The sequence below is a fragment of the Rhinoraja longicauda genome, chromosome 10 (genome assembly GCF_053455715.1).
Source record: "Rhinoraja longicauda isolate Sanriku21f chromosome 10, sRhiLon1.1, whole genome shotgun sequence".
NCBI lineage: Eukaryota > Metazoa > Chordata > Chondrichthyes > Rajiformes > Arhynchobatidae > Rhinoraja > Rhinoraja longicauda.
The window spans coordinates 2410342-2430574 of record NC_135962.1 but is presented as its reverse complement, the minus strand read 5'-3'; the positions used below and the strand labels follow the sequence as shown (position 1 = coordinate 2430574).

The 20233-nt window shown below is 44.5% G+C and overlaps 1 protein-coding gene across 1 annotated transcript; it reads left to right on the top strand.

The window, feature by feature from the left end:
* The first annotated feature begins 2579 nt into the window (after positions 1-2579).
* dio3a (iodothyronine deiodinase 3a) lies at positions 2580-3733 on the top strand. The gene has a single exon (XM_078407038.1). It carries the CDS (start codon positions 2587-2589, stop codon positions 3352-3354), a length of 768 nt encoding a protein of 255 aa, XP_078263164.1. The 5' UTR covers positions 2580-2586; the 3' UTR covers positions 3355-3733.
* The last annotated feature ends 16500 nt before the right edge of the window (positions 3734-20233 follow it).

Here is a 20233-nt window from a genome sequence, read left to right as displayed (position 1 = left end):
TCTTTGGCCTCAATGCCAAGCGGCACTGCTCATCACCTGGCCAATACCATACTTACGGTGAAGCATGGTTCATGGGGATGTTTTTCAGCAGCAGGAACTGGGAGACTAGTCAGGATCGAGGGAAAGATGAACGGAGCAAAGTACAGAGAGATCCTTGATGAAAACCTGCTCCAGAGTGTTCTGGACCTCAGACTGGGACGGAGGTTCACCTTCCAACAGGACAATGACTCCAAGCACACAGCCAAGACAACGCAGGAGTGGCTTCGTGGCAAGTCTGTGAAAGTCCTTGATTGGCCCAGCCAGAGCCCGGACTTGAACCCGATTAAACATCTCTGGACGGACCTGAAATAGTTGTGCATCGATGCTCCCCAACCAACCTGTTGGAGCTTGAGAGGATCTGCAGAGAAGAATGGGCAAAATTACCCAAATACAGGTGTGCCAAGCTTGTAGCGTCAGACCCAAGAAGACTTGAGGCTGTAATCACTGCCAAAGGTGCCTCAACAAAGTAAAGGGTCTGAATACAAATGTAAATGTGATATTTCAGTTATTTCTTTTTAATTACTTTGCAAAAAATTCTAAAGACCTGTTTTTGCTTCTTTATTATGGGGTATTGTGTGTTGATTGATGATTTAAAAAAAAGAAGAATTTAATATATTTAAAAATAAGGCTGTAACGTAGCAAAATGTGGAAAAGGTGAAGGGGTCTGAATACTTTCTGAATGCACTGTACTTAGCAGGTCAGATCGCATCGATGGGTAGAGAAACAGAGGTTGTTTTAAGTCTACTATTTTTTGTTTTATTGAGTATTACACTACTATTGTCTGTGTTTTTTGAGTATGTGTGTATGTATATATATATATGTATATGTGTGTACTTGTGAGCATGTGTATATATACAGTCTGAACTTTTTTCTCTCTCGTTTATCATATTGTTTGCAGTGTACTATATTTACATATTCTGTTGTGCTGCAGCAAGTAAGAATTTCATTGTTTTATCTGGGACATATGACAATAAAACACTCTTGACCCTTCATCAGAATTGGTTTCTTCTGAGTATTTCAGGAGACCCGACCTTCTGAGTATTTTCAGCATTTTCTGTTTTTATTTCGTCTCAAGATAAGGGTATTGCTAATGGGGTCTGGAAGGGAGAGAAAATGTCTTTGTTTCTTTGCAAAAAGAGCTTTGATTCTCAGTGGCTCAGTTGTTGAATATGTTTTCAAGTGATATTAATAGGGGGGTTTTAAACAGGGTCTAACTGTATTCCCGTGTTCCCCAAAAGACTGGAGACAATTTAATTAAGTTATCACGAAATAACGAAACATTTAACCCTGTAAGTATTGAACCGTAAATGCTTCTGAAAATGTACTTGTTTTTTAAACTCCTGGCATCCTCGTGACATATCAATGTGCGTAGAATTTAAGTCACCCCACATTTACTTTGCCGGTGCAGTGACGTTTATTTACGCCCGCTGTCGTTGGGGAACAACACTTCCCAGATCGTGGCTCAGCTTTGGGAACCACTGTGTAAGACACCAGCCAGCCAACAGCACCCTCTAAAGGCCACTCAGTCCCCGTGTACAATTACGCGCCACTCATCCGCCAAACGTCAAACCCACTCAAGCTCTCTTTAAAATATTCTTCCTCAATACGGAGTGAAATGTCAAGCAAGCTGTAGTTCCTAACATACTTTGTTTCACGTCGGCATCACTCTCGAGAACAAACTTTGCGGGAACGTAAACTGTGTGTACACATCTCATGCACAAGTGGTTCAACAGGACAAATCGCTGAGTGTGATTGCAAATATCCCCGAGAACGCAGCAGCCCTGAAAGGTGTACAACCGAGACAATGAGTTTTAATGAACTAATGTCGATGCCTTTAAACGGTTTCAAGAGCCTCTAATTCTTCGTGTGGTTTCCATGCTGGCTTATAGGCAACATCTTTGGCCCTGGGCTTTCTCGCCGCGATATCAAACTAAACGCACATGCGTTTCATTCGGTTGGCATTTTGTATTGACTGTCACTTTCAGTGCAAAATAAGGCAACAAGGTAATTATCCTTTGTCGGGTCGCTCGAAGTAGGTTTCCGTAAAACGATGCCATGAGCTGGAACTTTGTAAAGGGGCCGTACTTTTTCTATTCTCTGTCTTGTCCGCCTGTGTTGCGCTGCGTGGGACTAGTTTACTAGTTGAAGGCTCACTCTTGGCCACGGTCTGATGTGTTTGCGTGTGCGCCCGGTACCGTGCCCTTTTTTAAAAACCGCCTTCGGATTATTATATAAATGTTTTACTTTCTCTTTCGTTCAAACAATATAATCTAAAGGGAAGGGATGAGGGTGGGGGTGTTGTTATGTCCTCAGATGTCCTGGAAACTGCCACCACTCGTGATCCTCTCCTCTGCCTCTCGGCGTCTCCGCCCTGGTCCTCTCTCCCTCTCCGATGTACACTGTAGGTGCTGAGTAATCCCGGGGGGCGGGTCGACACGGAGGCGGGGGCTGTGTCCATTCAACACGGGTATTTTAAAAGAGAGCGAGCCGTGGCTATTGAGTCACAGCAGTGGGGGATACAGCTGAGAGGGAGGGAGGGAGCAAGCCATGAAGGTGCTGAAAGAGGCGGTGGCTGCCTTGTTGCTGCTGCCCCGCTTCTTGCTGAGCGTCCTCCTGCTTTGCATGCTCGATGTCCTGTGTATCCGCAAGCGCCTGCTGTCCAGGGAGCGGAGGGCCACCAATGCCGACGACCCTCCTCTCTGTGTGTCCGACACTAACCGTATGTGTACTCTCGAGTCGCTGCGAGCCATCTGGCACGGCCAGAAACTGGACTTCTTCAAGGCGGCGCACGTGGGCTGGCCGGCTCCAAACCCCGAGGTGGTGGAGCTGCGAGGGCAGGAGACGGTTCGGCTGCTCGACTACAGCCGGGGAGCACGGCCCCTGGTCCTCAACTTCGGCAGCTGCACCTGACCCCCCTTCATGGCGCGCCTCAAGGCGTTCCAGCGGCTCGCCGGCCAGCACGCTGACATTGCAGACTTTCTCCTGGTCTACATCGAGGAAGCCCACCCTTCCGACGGCTGGATCACTACCGATGCCCCCTATGACATCCCAAAGCACCGGTGCCTGGAAGACCGACTTAAAGCGGCCAGTCTGATGAAGGACGAGAGCCCAAATTGCTTTGTCGTGGCCGACGGGATGGACAATTCTTCCAACGCTGCCTACGGCGCTTACTTTGAAAGACTCTATGTCCTTCTGAATCAGAAAGTGGTTTATCAAGGGAGGAGGGGGCCGGAAGGTTATAAGATCTCGGAACTCAGAGTGTGGCTCGAGCAGTACAGAAAACAAAGTTCCAGCACCGTCGTGATTGAAGTATGAATGGACTAGATGCACTGAACTCTTACTAAAGCTTAATATATTTTGAGCATGACTCGCCCTCCGTTCTGCATGCCGAAGTGTTTGTTACTGAACGAATTTGTGAAATCCACAGTGACTAAATGCGCGCTAAATGTAACTTTATTCTTCGACAATGTCAATGCACATGTGTAAATACACTCAAATACTATGTTTTTTTTACATTTTTATGTTTTACTTGAAAAGTGAGTCAAACGCAAATTGGAATTCGTAGGTATTCCTGGCACTTTTTTTGTGAAAGCCGGTTTCGAAATGGCTCTTTGCTTGGAGACCGCGCCTGATGTGACAAAGTGCCCGGGATACGGCGCGCAAAGTTTGTGAGACCACTGTTGCAATGAGGCCATTGAGAGAAATGTTTCGAAATCGTGGTCTGTTTTTGAGAAAAGGTTGTGTTTTCGCATCATTTTAAACAGAACATTTTTATTATATTTTATAATAAACATTTTAAAAATGATTAAAAAGGCTGTATTTCCTTACGCGTGCCAACTTAACGTAAGGCGATTTAAAGTTGATTGCACCTGTTTTTAAGGCGTTGACTGGCGGAAAGCGCACGGTCCCTGGTTGGTCGCTACATTTTACACAGGTCAGCATTTCACTTCTGTCTGGGACAGGGTTTTTGCACACGCTGGAGCAAAGTACATGCCCAACTGGTGGCCAAAACACCAGCTCGTCCATCAAACCCGCTGCACACCTTGATGGTTAAACGCAGGGAGGAAGAAAACAGAACAGCGTAGAATTTCCCCAGACTCTCTCGGGTGTTGTATGGGTGAGGAATTCGCGTGATTTAAGTGTTTGACGAAGTCGGCAATATCTTTGGAGCACTGCACCATACCTTCGCATTGTGACAATCAATTGCCCAATTTGACGAGCAATTCCATATTTAGATTTACATATCCAAAATGAACTTAATTTTTCGCAACGATAGTTGGAAATAATTAGCGATGCTCTTAAGTCACAATGACTGATGGTGAACAAAGGGGATCACTATTCATACGAGCCGGCGTCGGACACCGAATGTCCTCACAACGTTTTGTTAGAATCGAAGCAAATATCTTCATGGGCGTTAAGTTTGAAATGGATCGCCAAATGCGAACCTTTCGTTGCGGAAAGGGAAGCGTTGGAAAGTGATACTGCGTTAATCCCACATTACTGGAAGTCGTATGTTTTTCTTAAACGGTCTCTGGGCAATCGATGACTTACCCTCTGGTTTTGTAGGCTCTGAAGATGGTGAATCGCTGGAATTCTCTATTCCAGACTACCTCATTAAAATGGAATGAAGACTTTTTTTTAAATGCATGATTGCGGTCTATACAGATATGGCACAAAGGAGGAATTGGAGCCTGAGATAAATAAAGAGATATCATATTGATGGGTAGGAAAGACTTGAGGGCCAAGTGACCTGACCGGACCAGACGATTGGAGGACCAAATGACTTGCCTGGACCAGGGGACTGGGGCGCCAAATGAGCAGACGTGACTCCTGCTCATACTTTCTAATGGTGGCTAATTAAGCCACTGTGGGAACGCAGACCCTTGCAGAGTTTGGACAGGATGTGTCAGTAGGTGCACTCCTTCCACTGCATTTGCAGGGCCTCTGGGTGCTCCCATTGCATGACTCTGACGTTGTCATCACCGTCCCCAGTGCCCCTTGTCCACTGGAGCAGCTGCGGGTGGGGGGGAGTGACATTCCCAAGGGTCACTGGGACACTGCATTTCTAGTGGGCTTTCAACACATTCTTGAATCGGTTCCTCATTTTGCCTGGTAATGTCCTCCTATGACAGAGCTCAGAATACAATATGTTTCAGAATAGAGGTCTCGTGTCAGACATTGAGGAGATTTTGCAGTGGAGCGGACGAAATATGTAGGAAAGAACTGCAGATGCTGGTTTAAATCGAAGGTATTTATTCACAAAATGCTGGAGTAACTCAGCAGGTCAGGCAGCATCTCAGGAGAGAAGGAATGGGTGACGTTTTGGGTCGAGACCCTTCTTCAGACTGATGTCAGGGGGGCGGGACAAAGGAAGGATACAGGTGGAGACAGGAAGATAGAGGGAGATCTGGGAAGGGGGAGGGGAAGAGAGGGACAGAGGAACTATCTAAAGTTGGAGAAGTCAATGTTCATACCGCTGGGCTGCAAGCTGCCCAAGCGAAATATGAGGTGCTGTTCCTCCAATTTCCGGTGGGCCTCACTATGGCACTGGAGGAGGCCCATGACAGAAAGGTCAGACTGGGAGTGGGAGGGGGAGTTGAAGTGCTCAGCCACCGGGAGATCAGGTTGGTTAAGGCGGACTGAGCGAAGGTGTTGAGTGAAACGATCGCCGAGCCTGCGTTTGGTTTCACCGATGTAAAGCAGTTGAGATCTAGAGCAGCGGATGCAATAGATGAGGTTGGAGGAGGTGCATGTGAACCTCTGTTTCACCTGGAAAGACTGTTTGGGTCCTTGGATGGAGTTGAGGGGGGAGGTAAAGGGACAGGTGTTGTATCTCCTGCGGTTGCTGGGATTGGGTGGTTTGGGTAGGAAGGGACGAGTGGACCAGGGATTTACGGATGGAACTGTCTCTGCTGAACGCAGAAAGGGGAGGGGATGGGAAGATGTGGCCAGTGGTGGGGTCCCGTTGTAGGTGACAGAAATGTTGGCGGATGATTTGTTGGATACGCTGGCTGGTGGGGTGGAAGGTGAGAACGAGGGGGATTCTGTCCTTGTTACAAATGGGGGGAGGGGGAGCAAGAGCGGAGCTGCGGGATGTAGAAGAGACCCTAGTGAGAGCCTCATCTATAATGGAAGAGGGGAAGCCCCGTTTCCTGAAGAATGAGGACATCTCTGATGCCCTAGTGTGAAACACCTCATCCCGGGCGCAGATGCGGCGTAGACGGAGGAATTGGGTGTAGGGGATAGACTTTATGCAGGAGGCAGGGTGGGAAGAAGTGTAGTCCAGATAGCTGTGCGAGTCAGTGGGTTTATAGTAGATGTCAGTCACTAGTCTGTCTCCTGTGATGGAGATGTCGGAGATAGTCCAAGTATATTTAAGAGCAGGGTGGAAATTGGAAGTGAAGTGTATGAAGTCAGTGAGTTCTGCATGGGTACAAGAGGTAGCACCAATGCAGTCGTTGATGTAGCGGAGGTAGAGTTCGGGGATGGGGCCGGTGTACGTCCGTAACAGGGATTGTTCGACGTACCCGACAAAGAGGCAGGCGTAGCTAGGGCCCATGCGAGTGCCCATAGATACGCCTCTGGTTTGGAGGAAGTGGGAGGAGTCAAATGAGATGTTGTTAAGGGTAAGAACCAGCTCTGCTAGGCGGAGGAGGGTGTTGGTAGATGGGGATTGGCTGGTTCTACGGTCGAGGAAGAAACGGAGGGCTTCGAGACCATCCTTGTGGGGGATGGAAGTGTAGAGTGACTGGACATCCATGGTAAAGAAGAGGGAGTGGGGGGCTGGGAACCGGAAGTTACCGAGGAGACGGAGAGCGTGTGAGGTATCTTGGACGTAAGTGGGGAGGGATTTGACCAGGGGGGATAAGATGGAGTCGAGGTAGGTGGAAATAAGTTTGGTGGGACATGAGTAGGCAGAGACAATGGGTCTGCTGGGACAGTTCTGTTTATGGATTTTGGGTAGGAGGTAAAATCGGGCCGTGCGGGGCTGGGGAACTATGAGTTTGGAGGGTAGATCGCCAAAAATGGTGAGGTCCATGATGGTGCTGATGATAAAGGTCTGGTGTTTGTCGCTGGGGTCATGGTCCAGGGATAAGTAGGAAGAGGTGTCTGAGAGTTGTCGTCTGGCCTCGGTCCAGTAGAGGTCAGCATGCCAGACTACCACAGCACCTCCCTTGTCAGCGGGTTTGATGATTAAGTCCGGGTTGTTGCGGAGTGAGTGGAGAGGCTGCACGTTCAGGAGGGGAGAGGTTAGAGTGAGTCAGGGGAGTGGAGAATTTGAGGCGGTTAATGTCACGCCGGCAGTTGGAGATGAAAAGTTCTAGTGAGGGTAGTTGGCCAAACGGGGGGGGGTCCAAGAGGAGGGGTCGGGAGAAGGGGTCATCAGTGGGGGGTGAGGACTCCTTCCCATGCAAAATGGCTCGGAGGCTGAGGCGGCGGAAGAAGAGCTCCACGTCATGGCGGACGCGGAACTCGTTGGTGTGGGGGCGGAGGGGAACAAAGGTGAGGCCTCTGCTGAGGACAGACCGTTCCGTGTCTGAAAGGGGGAGGTCAGGGGGGATGGTGAACACCTGGCAATTGTGGGGGTTGGGGTCGGATGAAGGCAGGGGGGCAGGCGGAGGTGGAGGGGATGTATGGTGAGGGGGTGGTGGGTTAACTGAGCAGAGGTGGGCATGAGGACCGATGTGGGGAGTAGTTAGGGTCGCCTGGCTAGAGGGCGAAGGGGGAGACCCAGTGGAAAACTTGCTGTGGTTACCTGTAGTAAGGGGTGGGCAGTAGGACCCAGCGGTGGTAGACACAAAAATGCTGGAGTATCTCAGTGGCTCAGGCAGCATCTCTGGAGAGAAGGAATGGGTGATGTTTCAGGTCGAGACCTTCCGACTGATGTCAGGAGAGTGGGCGGGACGGACATAGAATGTAGTCGGAGACAGTAAGACTGGTGGGGAAACTGGGAAGGGGGAGGGGATGGAGAGAGGGAAAGCAAGGGATATTTGAAGTTAGAGAAGTCAATGTTCAAACCACTGGGGTGTAAGCTGCCCAAGCGAAATATGAGGTGCTGTACTTCCAATTTGTGCTGGGCCTCTCTCTAACAATGGAGGAGGCCCAGGACAGAAAGGTCAGACTGGGAATAGGAGGGGGAGTTAAAGTGCTGAGCAACTGGGAGCTCAGATAGGTTAAGGCGGACTGAGCGGAGGTGTTCAGTGAAACGATCGCCGAGCCTGCACTTGGTCTCGCCGATATACAGGAGTTGACAGCTAGAATAGCGGATACAGTAGATGAGGTTGGAGGAGGTGCAAATGAACCTCTGCCACGCCTGAAATGACTGTTTGGGTCCTTGGATGGAGTCGAGCAGGGAGGTAAAGGGACAGGTGTTGCATCTCCTGCGGCTGCAGGGGAAAGTACCTGGGGAAGGGGCGATTTTGGTGGGAAGGGATGAGTTTGACCAGGCAGCTGTGAAGGGAACAGTCTCTGTGGAAAGCAGAAAGAGGTGGAGATGGGAATATGTGGCCAGTAGTGGGATCCCGTTGGAGGTGGCGCAAATGTTGGCGGATCATATGCTGTATGCGACGGGTGATGGGGTGGAAGGTGAGGACAAGGGGGACTCTGTCCTTGTTACGAATAGGGGGAGGGAGAACAAGAGTGGAGCTGTGGGATATCGAGGAGACCCTAGTGAGAGCCTCGTCTATAATGGAAGAGGGGAACCCCCGTTTCCTAAAGAATGAGGACATCTCCGATGACCTGGTATGGAACATCTCATCCTGGGCGCAGATGTGACGTAGACGGAGGAATTGGGAGTAGGGGATAGAGTCTTTACAGGAAACAGGGTGGGAAGAAGTGTAGCCTAAAGCTATGGGAGTCAGTGGGTTTGTAATAGATGTCAGTCAATAGTCTGTCTCCTGTGATGGAGACAGTGAGATCTAGAAACGGTAGGGAGATGTCGGAGATGGTCCAAGTGAATTTGAGTGCAGGATGGAAATTAATTGTGAAGTTGATGAAGTCAGTGAGTTCTGCAGTTGTCAATGTAGCGGAGATAGAGTTCGGGGATAAGGCCAGTGTACGCCTGGAACAGGGATTGTTTGACGTACCCCACAAAGAGGCAGGCATAGCTGGGGCCCATGCGAGTGTCCATAGCTACGCCTTGGATTTGGAGGAAGTGGGAGGAGTCGAAGGAGAAGTTGTTAAGGGTAAGGGCCAACTCTGCTAGGCGGAGGAGAGTGTTGGTAGACGGAAATTGGCTGGTTCTGCGGTCGAGGAAGAAACAAACGTGTCAGACATGTGGATTGCGTGCCCTAGACTAGTGTAGCCAAATGCATTTAAATAAGGTCTCATTATTGACGATGTTGGGTTGGGAGAACACACCAGCAATAGATTGCTTCACCTCCCAGTGAATTTGGTGGAAGTTTGCAAAGATTGTAGTGACATTTTTCAGTGCCAGGAGGACACTGTTGCCCAGTAGTTATGTACTGGGACTGGGTCTTGCTCTTAAAATACCCTTTTCTTCAAACATCCCAAGACCTTGCTGGCACATTGAAGCTGGTATTGATCTCATTGTGAAACTTTATTGCAGAAGGATAATATGGTGCAGTAGGTGCTGATTGACAGAGGATCCTTGTCTTACCCCATGCTCTCCAGTGAAAAAGGTAATGTTGACTTGGAGCTCAGCCTCTGCAAAAATGCAAATACAAGCATGTTTGTATACTGCAGCTAGTAATCTTGATTCCGGAAAGTACATCTCTTAGGCTGAACAGTTCAATTAGTTCCACTTCTATAGGAAGTTTATTGGAGTTGAAGTGCAACATTGGACAGAAAAAAATCAAGAAAAGTTTTGGCCAATGTTGCAGCCTTGTTTCACACCAGTCTTCACTGAGAATGCAGAGAACACAAAGTGCTGTAGAACTTAACAGATCAGGCAGTCATCACTGAGAATGGTTCTGTTATTAGTTAATTAGGTATTACATAGAAACATAGAAAATAGGTGCAGGAGTAGGCCATTCGGCCCTTCGAGCAAGCACCGCCATGGCTGATCATCCAAAATCAGTACCCCGATCCGGCTTTTTCCCCATATCCCTTTATTCCGTTAGCCCTAAGAGTTAAATCTAACTCTCTCTTGAAAACATCCAGTGAATCGGCCTCCACTGCCTTCTGTGGCAGAGAATTCTGCAGATTCACAACTCTGGGTGAAAAAGTTTTTCCTCATCTCAGTCCTAAATGGCCTACCCTTTATTCTTAAACTGTGACCCCTGATTCTGGACTCCCCCAACATGGGGAACATTTTTCCTGCATCTAGCCTGTCCAATCCTTTAAGAATTTTATATGTTTCTATAAGATCCCCTCTCATCCTCCTAAATTCCAGTGAATACTAGCCCAGTCGACCATTCTTTCAGTCTGAAGAAGGGTCTCGACCCGAAACGTCACCCATTCCTTCTCTCCTGAGATGCTGCCTGACCTGCTGAGTTACTCCAGCATTTTGTGAAAAACCTTCGATTTGTACCAGCATCTGCAGTTATTTTTCTACACTATTCTTTCAGCATATGTCAGCCCCGCAATCCCGGGAATTATCTTGCAGCAAGCACAAGATGAGACAAGTTTCTGAGAGGAGCTGAATGCATAGAGGGTGTTCCACCAGAAGTATAGCAGGAGCTAAGTTTATACATACTTTGTAGGTACAATATTTATGTATCAGACATGTGGATTATGCACCCTGACTAGTGTAGCCAAATGCATTTAACTACAGTTTTATTATTAGCAACACTGGGTTGAGAGACCTTTTCTTGTCATTTGTGCACCCTTATCTGATTCTCTCCCAATAACCTGCCAAGCCCACTTGGGTGTTTGAAAGTGGTCATCCCTCATTTTTCTAAATGTCAAGGGTTGCAAGCCCAAACTATATAATCTCTCTTAGTAGAACACTCCTCCCATCCCAGGAATTAGCCTGGTGAATCTCCTTAATACTGCCTCCAATGTTACTATGTCCTTTTTGAGATTAGGTGGACCAAAACTGAACACAGTATTCCAGGTGCAGGAAAGAAAATTGCAGATGCTGGTTTACATCGAAGGTAGACACAAAATGCTGGAGTATCTCAGCGGGTCAGGCAACATCTCTGGAGAGAAGGAATGGGTGATGTTTCGGGTCAAGACCCTTCTTCAGTCTGAAGAAGGGTCTCGACCCGAAACGTCACACATTCCTTCTCTCCAGAGATGCTGCCTGACCCGCTAAGATACTCCAGCATTTTGTGTCTACAATATTCTAGGTAATGCCCTGTACAATTGCAACAAATCGTCCCTCTTTTAAAACTCCATTCCTTTATGATGAAAGCCAAAATGCAATTTGCATCTTTAATGATTTGTTGGACCTACCTGCTAACTGTTTGTGTTCCATGCACTGGAAGACCTAGATCCCTCTGTGCTTCACTCACTTTCAGCCTTTCTTCATTTAGAAAATAATCTGCCTTTTCATTTCTATTACTTATGGATGTGACCCCAAACCTCCCCACATTAAACTCGATTTGCTCATCTTTTGCCCACTCACTCAATCTATCTATATCTCATTGCACAATTATAGTATCCATATCACAGAATGCCCTTCCATCTATTTTTCGTGTCATCAGCAAATTTAGAAACCTGACATATTGTCCCTTCCTGCAGTACCCCACTCGTTACCATCTTACAGTTTGAAAATTACACAATTATTCCAAATGTTTTATATGAGTCAACCTGTTTTAAAACCAGTTTTACATACTTCCTCTGCGACGAAGTGTGTTTAATTAATGCACCATATCTGTGATACCTTGCCAAATGCCTTCTGGAAATACACTACTTAGAGGTTCCTTATGTCAACTATCCCTGTTACACCCTCAAAGAGTTTGAGTAAATTTGTCAAACAAAATTCATAAAACTATATTAACTAAGTGTGATTATATTAAGATTTCCTAAATGATTAGCTATTTCCTCTTTGGTTACTGACTTGAATTTCTTGCCAGTAAGAGCAGTTAAAATTAACTGGCCTGCAGTTCCTTGCCTTCTGTCTTTCCCCGTTTTTGAGCACAGGAGTCATATTGGCTATTTTCCAATCCTCCCCCCTCCCCTCCCCTCCCAGAGTTTAGCAAGTTAGGAAATATTTCACCAATGGGTCCATTGTCTCTGAAGGGATTCCTTTCAAATCCTCGTGTGCAGTTTATCGGGTCCTCTTGACTTGTCCATATTTTGTATCTGCACCCACCCCTCACACCCTGAGTTTCTCCAGTGCTACATTCTTTGTATTGGGATTTTTGTAAGTTCTACTACAGTACTTGAAATTAGGCAGTCTGATATCTTGGGTATATTTGCAATATTTTCCATAGTGACGATTGATGCAAAAAGTATATTCATAACATCTATCATTTCTTGGTTTACTGTTATTAATTCACCAGTCTCATTCACTCGAGGCCCAACATTTACCTTAGCGACCTTCTTCCTATTTATGTACCCAAAGAAACATTTCCTGTTTGTTTCCATGCCATTTGCATGTTTTCTGCTGGTTGATTATACAAGTTTCCTAGTCTTTGGTTCACCACTAGCCCTGGCCATTTTGTACACCTTAGTTCTCAATTTAACCTTATCCTTTATCTCTTTTGTTAATCACATATTATACATTTTTCTCATGGAAGCCCTTTTTTTATTGTGATAATTATTGCTGAACATTGTTTGAATACCTGCCGTTGTTCCTCTACTTGCCCATCTCGTTTACCCAGTCCAACGGAGACAACTCCTCCCTCATACCAGCGCCATTTCAGCAGAAACCAGGCCATAATATAATATATCGCACAAATTTAATTTATGTGGCTACCAAAGTCCTCCTTGGTCTATTTGGTGAGGGGCAACGGGGTTGTTTAGCTCTGCACTTTGTTCCCTCGCCTGACAATATTAATAAAGTATGGGACCTTACAGGCTGTGAGATTGAAGTGAAATACAGTTCAGCTGCTGCTAATGATTAATAGTCACCACGTGAGTGAAGTTAGGCGTTCTCAGAATTGTTCTAAATCTATCCCATTTAGCACAATGATAGTGTTAGACAAACTGACACTGAATATCCTCCATGTGTAGTCAGGTGTTCAAGGACTATGTAGTGAACATTCTTACCATTCAGTCATTGCCAGAACATCTGCAACAAATGAATTGGTGAGGATGAGGTCAAGAGGGTTTATCTCTTGTGTTGTTTTTCTCACTATTTGCCAAAAATCCAGTCTGGTAAATAATATGTAGAAATAGAAACATGGAATAACAGAAAAATTACAATGCAGTAGAAGACCACTCAATCCATTACATCTGTGTCCATCCAAGGGGAGCTACCAAACCTGATCCTATCTGCAACACTATGTCCTTAGATCTGTACGTCAGAGCTTTTCAAGTAAACTTCCAAGCACATGTTATGAGGACATCTATCCATCTTTCAGGGAGTCAGATTCAGATCTCTTCTGCCCTCAAGTAAAACAAAATCCCCTTCCAATCCTACCAAATACGTCAAACTTCTAGTTTTTGGCTCTTCTGTTAAGGGAAATTAGGCATTTCCTATTTTCTCTATTTCAGCCTTCATAATTATATACATCTCAGTTAAGTTACCCCTCATCCTCCTCTGTTTCATAGAAAATAATCCTAACATTGAATATTTCCTCACAGCTACAGTTTTCCAGTATCTGCAATATCGCAGTATCTGCAATATCGGCAATATCTTCAAGGAACTTATCCATACCCTTTCCAATGCGGTCACAAGTTTCTTATAATGTAGAGTCCAGAACTCAAGATGTGTCCGATAACTAGTGTTCTATATAATTATAGCACAACCTTCCTGCTCTATATTCTATGCCTAAGTTAATAAAGAAAAGCACCTTATGTGACTACTTAAATGATATTATTGAGCTGTCCTGTTAATTAAAAAATCAATGGACAAACACTCATAAGTCCTTCTGTTCCTCTACACTATCAATATCTTCTCATTTATTGTTTTTTTAACATCATGTTGACATTGCAATTACTACTCATTGAACAAGGTTGTATGATAATTCTGTTTTGCAATAGATAAGACTACTGTAATCACAGTACAAATGTCAAGGTTTATTTTGAAGAAACGTACTTCCATAGCCAGGCATCTGATATCATAACAAGCATCCAATTTTAGATCAACTGTTACACAGAACCTGTAGCAAAGTCTCTGTCTGATCTCTTAACCATTTGTCAGCAATTGTAAACATTGTGTAATGTGGGACAGAGATGACTGGAGTGATGTGCAAGTATTAAACAATTTGCAGGCTAAGGCATAGTCAATAACATTTGAATGAGTTACAGTTTATGAACTGTGAACAATATAGTTTAGAAGACAATAAAAAAAACACAAAATGCTGGAGTAACCCAGCGGGTCAGGCAGCATCTCTGGAGAACGTGGATCGGTGACGTTTCAGATCTGACCCGCTGAGTCACTCCAGCGTTTTGTGTCTTTTTTAGTATACCAGCATCTGCAGTTCCTTGTGTCTAGTGTTGTGGACAATGTGGATAAGAGGTGGGGGAGATTTAACCTGTTGTTATGGTTGGGTGCAAAGATTTGATTGCAATTTGTTTACAAATGGATTGTTATTCACTTTGTCAGTAACGAAGAATATTTCCCTATTTATTGCAATCAGCAGATCTTCAAAAATTGTCCCATGTCAGGGTTTTCTTTGACTAACTACGCTCCCATGTTAATATAGACAAAGATGAAAGTACATTTGCTCAGAAATTAAATAATAAGCAAAGCTGCTAACTTTTCGAACAAAAGAAAACATATCGAAAAGCTCTGATATCTCACCTGTTCAGTACTGCCTTCAACCACTGAAGGTCACCTCACCTTCTGTCTCCTTTCTCTGTTCATTTATTTATTTACTTATTTATCTATTTATTAATTTCCCTATGTTCTCAAAATCTCTGTAAAGCGTCTTTGAGTATATGAAAAGCGCTATATAAATAAAATGTATTATTATTATTTTTTTTTTTTTTATTTTTTTTTTTTTTTTATTAAAAGTACGGTAAATTACAATAATACAACAGATATATCTTAATACATTTTTTATACCGCTTCATTTTTTTGAGCTTTAAGAAAAAGATAGAAGTAAAGAAGTAAGGAAAGAAAGTGCGCAAGAGTCGTGAAGTGCAAGAGAGTGTTGGGAAAAGAAAGCCCCTTGGAAAAGAAGTAGAGAAGGAAGTAAAGTAAGAAAGTAGACCCTAGAAAAGGAAGAAAAAAAAAAAAAGGGGTAGAAACAATCGCTCTATTATAACATTAAACTCCGCAGGAAGGGGACTACCAACCAAGTCTGTTTTGTTGTTTTACCTCCCGTTACCAGGTCCTGATACCATTTATTTATTTATTTCTTTGTAAAATTACTATTGCACCTCATGCTTGTAATAGGTCCAAAAACGTAGACCACGTCTTTTGGAATTGGTCTGCTTTACCTGCTAAGAGGAATCTCATCTCTTCCAAATGTAGTGTTTCAAACATATTTGATATCCACATTTTTATTGTTGGTGTGGGCGCATTTTTCCAGAATTTCAGTATGAGCTTTTTTCCCATTATTAGCCCGTAATTAAATAAATTCTTCTGAAACACGTTTAATTCAGGGTTACCTTCCGATATTCCAAAAATGATCCATTCTGGTTTTGGTACCAGTTTTATTTTGATTAATTTTGAAAAAATATCAAATATTTCATACCAGAATTTTTGGATTTTTGTACAAAAAACAAAAGAATGCGCTATAGTAGCTTCTTGACACAGACATTTATCACAAATTGGTGAAACATTCGGGAAGATTTTATTTAATTTAGTTTTTGAATAATATAATCTATGTAATGTTTTGAATTGGATGAGCGTATGTCGTACGTTGATCGAACATTTATGCACCTGTAGTAAATGATTATCCCAACTCTCTTTTGAAATTTTTATAGCTAAATCTTGTTCCCAGTCTCTTCTAATTCCATCTGTTGTGGGTATTGCTATGTTTAAAATGATATTATATAAATACGATATTAGATTAGCTGATTCCGCCTTTGTCTTCATTGCTTCATCCAGTAAGTCGGAAGGCATATTATAATAATCTTTTGTATATTTTTTCAGATAATCACGAATTTGAAGATATTTAAAATATTGGTTATTTTTCAAATTATATTTCAGTTGTATTTGTTGAAATGATAGTAATTTTCCCAATTCATACAAATCTTCGAGCGATTTGATTCCCATTCTTTCCCATTGTATAAATGATTTGTCTATAATTGATGGTTTAAACGATGGATTATTGACTATTGGTATTAAAAGAGATAAGTTTCTTAATTTTAGATTCTGTTTTATTTGTTTCCATGTTCTAATTGTGCTATGTATAATTGGATTTTTATTATAATTTTTATTATTCAGATATATTGGTGAGAGGATAGTCGCTCCTATATTACTCGGGGAGCAGTCCCCTTTTTCCATTAAGATCCAAGCCGCCTGATGGGCAGAATTGTCCAGCAGGTGAATCATATTTTTAATATTTACTGCCCAATTATAATACATAAAGTTAGGGAGCGCTAGACCCCCCAACTCTTTTCGTTTATTAAGGTGTGCTATTTGTATTCTATGGGATTTATAATCCCATATAAAATTTGTAATGTCTGAGTCCAATTTTTTGAAAAACCTTTTAGGGAGATATATAGGTATTGATTGAAATAGGTATTATTATTATTATTATATCTTTAAAGAAACACAATAATCGAGATAATTTGTGTTCGCAAAATGATATATAAGTCTAATTCTATTCAACTGATATGGCTCATTAATATCGAAGGTATCACAAAAAGCTGGAGTAACTCAGCGGGTCAGGCAGCATCTCTGGAGAGAAGCAATGGGTGATGTTTCGGGTCTAGAAAATAAGGTCATAAGTGATACGAGTAGAATTAGGCCATTCGGCCCATCAAGTCTACTCCGTCATTCAATCATGGCTGATCTATCTCTCCCTCCTAACCCCATTTTCTTGCCTTCTCCCCATAACCTCTGACACCTGCACTAATCAAGAATCTATCTATCTCTGCCTTAAAAATATCCATTGACTTGACCTCCACAGCCTTTTGTGGCAAAGATTTGCACAGATTCACCACCCTCTGAATAAAGAAATTTCTCCTCATCTCCTTCCTAAAAGAACATCCTTTAATTCCGAAGCTATGACCTCTAGGTCTAGACTCTCCACATCCACTCTATCCAAGCCTTTCACTATTCTGTATGTTTCAATGAGGTCCCCCCTCATTCTTCTAAACTCCATCGAGTACAGGCCCAATGCCGACAAACGCTCATCATTGGTTAACCTACTCATTCCTGGGATAATTCTTGTAAATCTCCTCTTGACCCTCTCCAGAGCCAGCACATCCTTCCTCAGATATGCCCAAAATTGCTCACAATATTCCAAATGCTGCCTTACCAGCGCCTTATTGAGCCTCAGCATTACATCCGATACAAATATGTGTATTTAATAGTTGACAAAGATTAGCCATTTTTTAGCAATCTTTGGAGGCTGTGCAATCTTCAATCTTTAAAGATCTGGCATATTCAGCCAAAGGAAGAATTAGTGTGCAATGTCCCCATCTTTATATTACGTCTTGCCTCAACCTTTACAATCCACTTCCACCCACACCACTTGCATTCCCATCTCCACTAGCTCACATTTAAAACTGAGGTGAGCAGGAACTTTTTCACCCAGAGAGTTGTGAATTTGTGGAATTCTCTGCCACCGAGGGCAGTGGAGGCCAAATTTCTGGAAGGATTTAAGAGTTAGATAGAGCTCTAGGGGCTAGTGGAATCAAGGGATATAATAATATAATAATAATAATAAGCATTTATTTTATATAGCGCCTTTCCGGAAGCTCAAAGCGCTTTACATAAACAATCATAACATAAAAACAAACAGACAAACTATCCTAACGGAGAAGCGGCGAATAAACAACGCCAGCGTCCTCTCACGTCAGGGTCCGGCAGTAGACAACAAAAAGCACAGGACACACAGATACAATTTTTTACACAAACAGCCATCACAGTGATTGCTCTAGGCACACCCTCACTGTGATGGAAGGCAAAGTCTTATCTCCTCCTGATTTCTTCTCCCGTGGTGCCACGAGGTGATCGAGGCTCCCAACTTTTTGAAGCCCCCACCGGGCAATGGTAAGTCCCAGGGCCGAGCCGAGCAGGCCGATGAAGGTCCTGAGCCCCCACCGGGCGATGGTAAGTCCCAGGGCCGAGCCAAGCAGGCCGATGAAAGTCCTGAGCCCCCACCGGGCGATGGAAAGTGCCGCAGCCGAGCCACGCAGGGCGATGAAGGGCCTGCGAGTGGGTCGATCGTACCTCGCACTTCGGGGCGGTCGAAGCTGCTACGGCTGGAGCTCCCAAAAGCCGGTCGCCAGCCAGGGACCTGCGAACTCCCGATGTTGCAGTCTGCAGGGCCCACAGCCGAAGCCTCCGAGATGGTAAGTCCAGGCCCTGCGACCAGAGTCTTCAAGGTCGATCCCAGTTGGAGGCCGCCTACTCCACGATGTTAGGCCGTAGCGCGAACGGAGATACGACACGGTAAAGGTCGCATCTCCGTTGAGGAGGAGATTTGAAAAAAGGTTTCCCCCAACCCCCCCACCACCCCCCCACATAAACAGAGTTTAAAAATAGAACAAAACGTACATTAAACGATGACAATAGACAAAAAACAAAAAAAAGACGGAGAGACTGCCGGTGAGCCGCAGCTGCAGAACACAGCCACGCCCCTGTATGGGGAGAAGGCAGGCATGGGTTACTGATTGTGGATGATCAGCCATGATCACAATGAATGGCGGTGCTGGCTCAAAGGGCCGAATGGCGTCCTCCTGCACCTATTTTCTATGTTTCTATTTAGCATTAAAAACAGGCTTGAATTGTGAAAGACACTTTAAAAACACAAATCATTCCAAAGCACTTTACATCCAGTGAATTACTTTTGAATTTACATCTCTGTAAGAAACCAGCTGAGAGACCATGGAGGATTTCATTTCACACAGCACATCTAATGATTTGGCACTCTCTGCACTGAACATTAGAGTAAATGTTTTTAAAACTCAAGTGACTGAACTGGTACTTGAATTCCCAAACCTGAGTATTGAGCTGAGCCACCCATCACTGTGACATGGAATCATCCCTCCTAACCTGAACTGCACTATCAGCCATCGTTGTTGCCCTCGTTGTTGCCCCCGTAATATCGTATGCAGCCTTTAGCTATTACAGAGTAATAGTAATCTATATACTAAAACTCTCGTTTGTTTGTTTGTTTGTGATTGAACACGATAATGCGAAAATTTTAGGCCCACCTTACTCACCGTCGTCACTTTAGTGATAATGCAAGTAGTTTTATTGATATCGGTGTTATATTTTTAAAGTTATTCACATTTTAAAGTTTAAATCTATCTCCTAGGGCGGGAGGGGGGAGGTAGGGAGAGGGGTGGAGGGAGGGTGAAGGAGGGAGGATAAGGGGGGTTGAGGGGAGATGGATTGGGGGGGGAGAGGAAGAGGGGGGATGGATTGGGGGGGAGAGGAAGAGGGGGAGGGTAGGGGAGTGGAGGGGGGAGGATGGAAGGAGGGGAGAGGGTTGGGGAGTGGAGACAGGGTTGAGGAGAGAGGGAAGGGGGGGGAGGACAGGGTACTGCACCAATGCAGGAGAGGTTTGGGCCCAACGGGTCCACTTGGTCTAGTAGTACATAAATGTACAGAGTCTGTCTTTACTTTCCAGCGAGTCAAGAGTCGAGTCAAGAGTGTTTTATTGTCATATGCCCTGAACCAGAGTGCTGTGGGTCTCTGATGATGCTGGCTGCTTTTTCGAGGCAGCGACTTTTGTAGATCCCTTCGATGGTGGGGAGGTCAGTACCTGTGATGGACTGGGCAGTATTCACCACTTTTTGCAATCTTTTACAAACCTCGTGGCATTTTCATTCTCTTGCCCATCCTGCAGACAACTTGAGTACATTAGACGCAACATGCACACATGGCTTGCACATATTCACATGGATTTAATGAATCTGAACATTAAAAGCAACATGTTTTTATGAGGTGACCAAGGAGGTAGATGGGGGTAGTGCAGTGGATGTGGTATACATGGATTTCAGTAAGGCTTTTGACAAGGTCCCACACAGGAGACTAGTCAAGAAGGTAAGA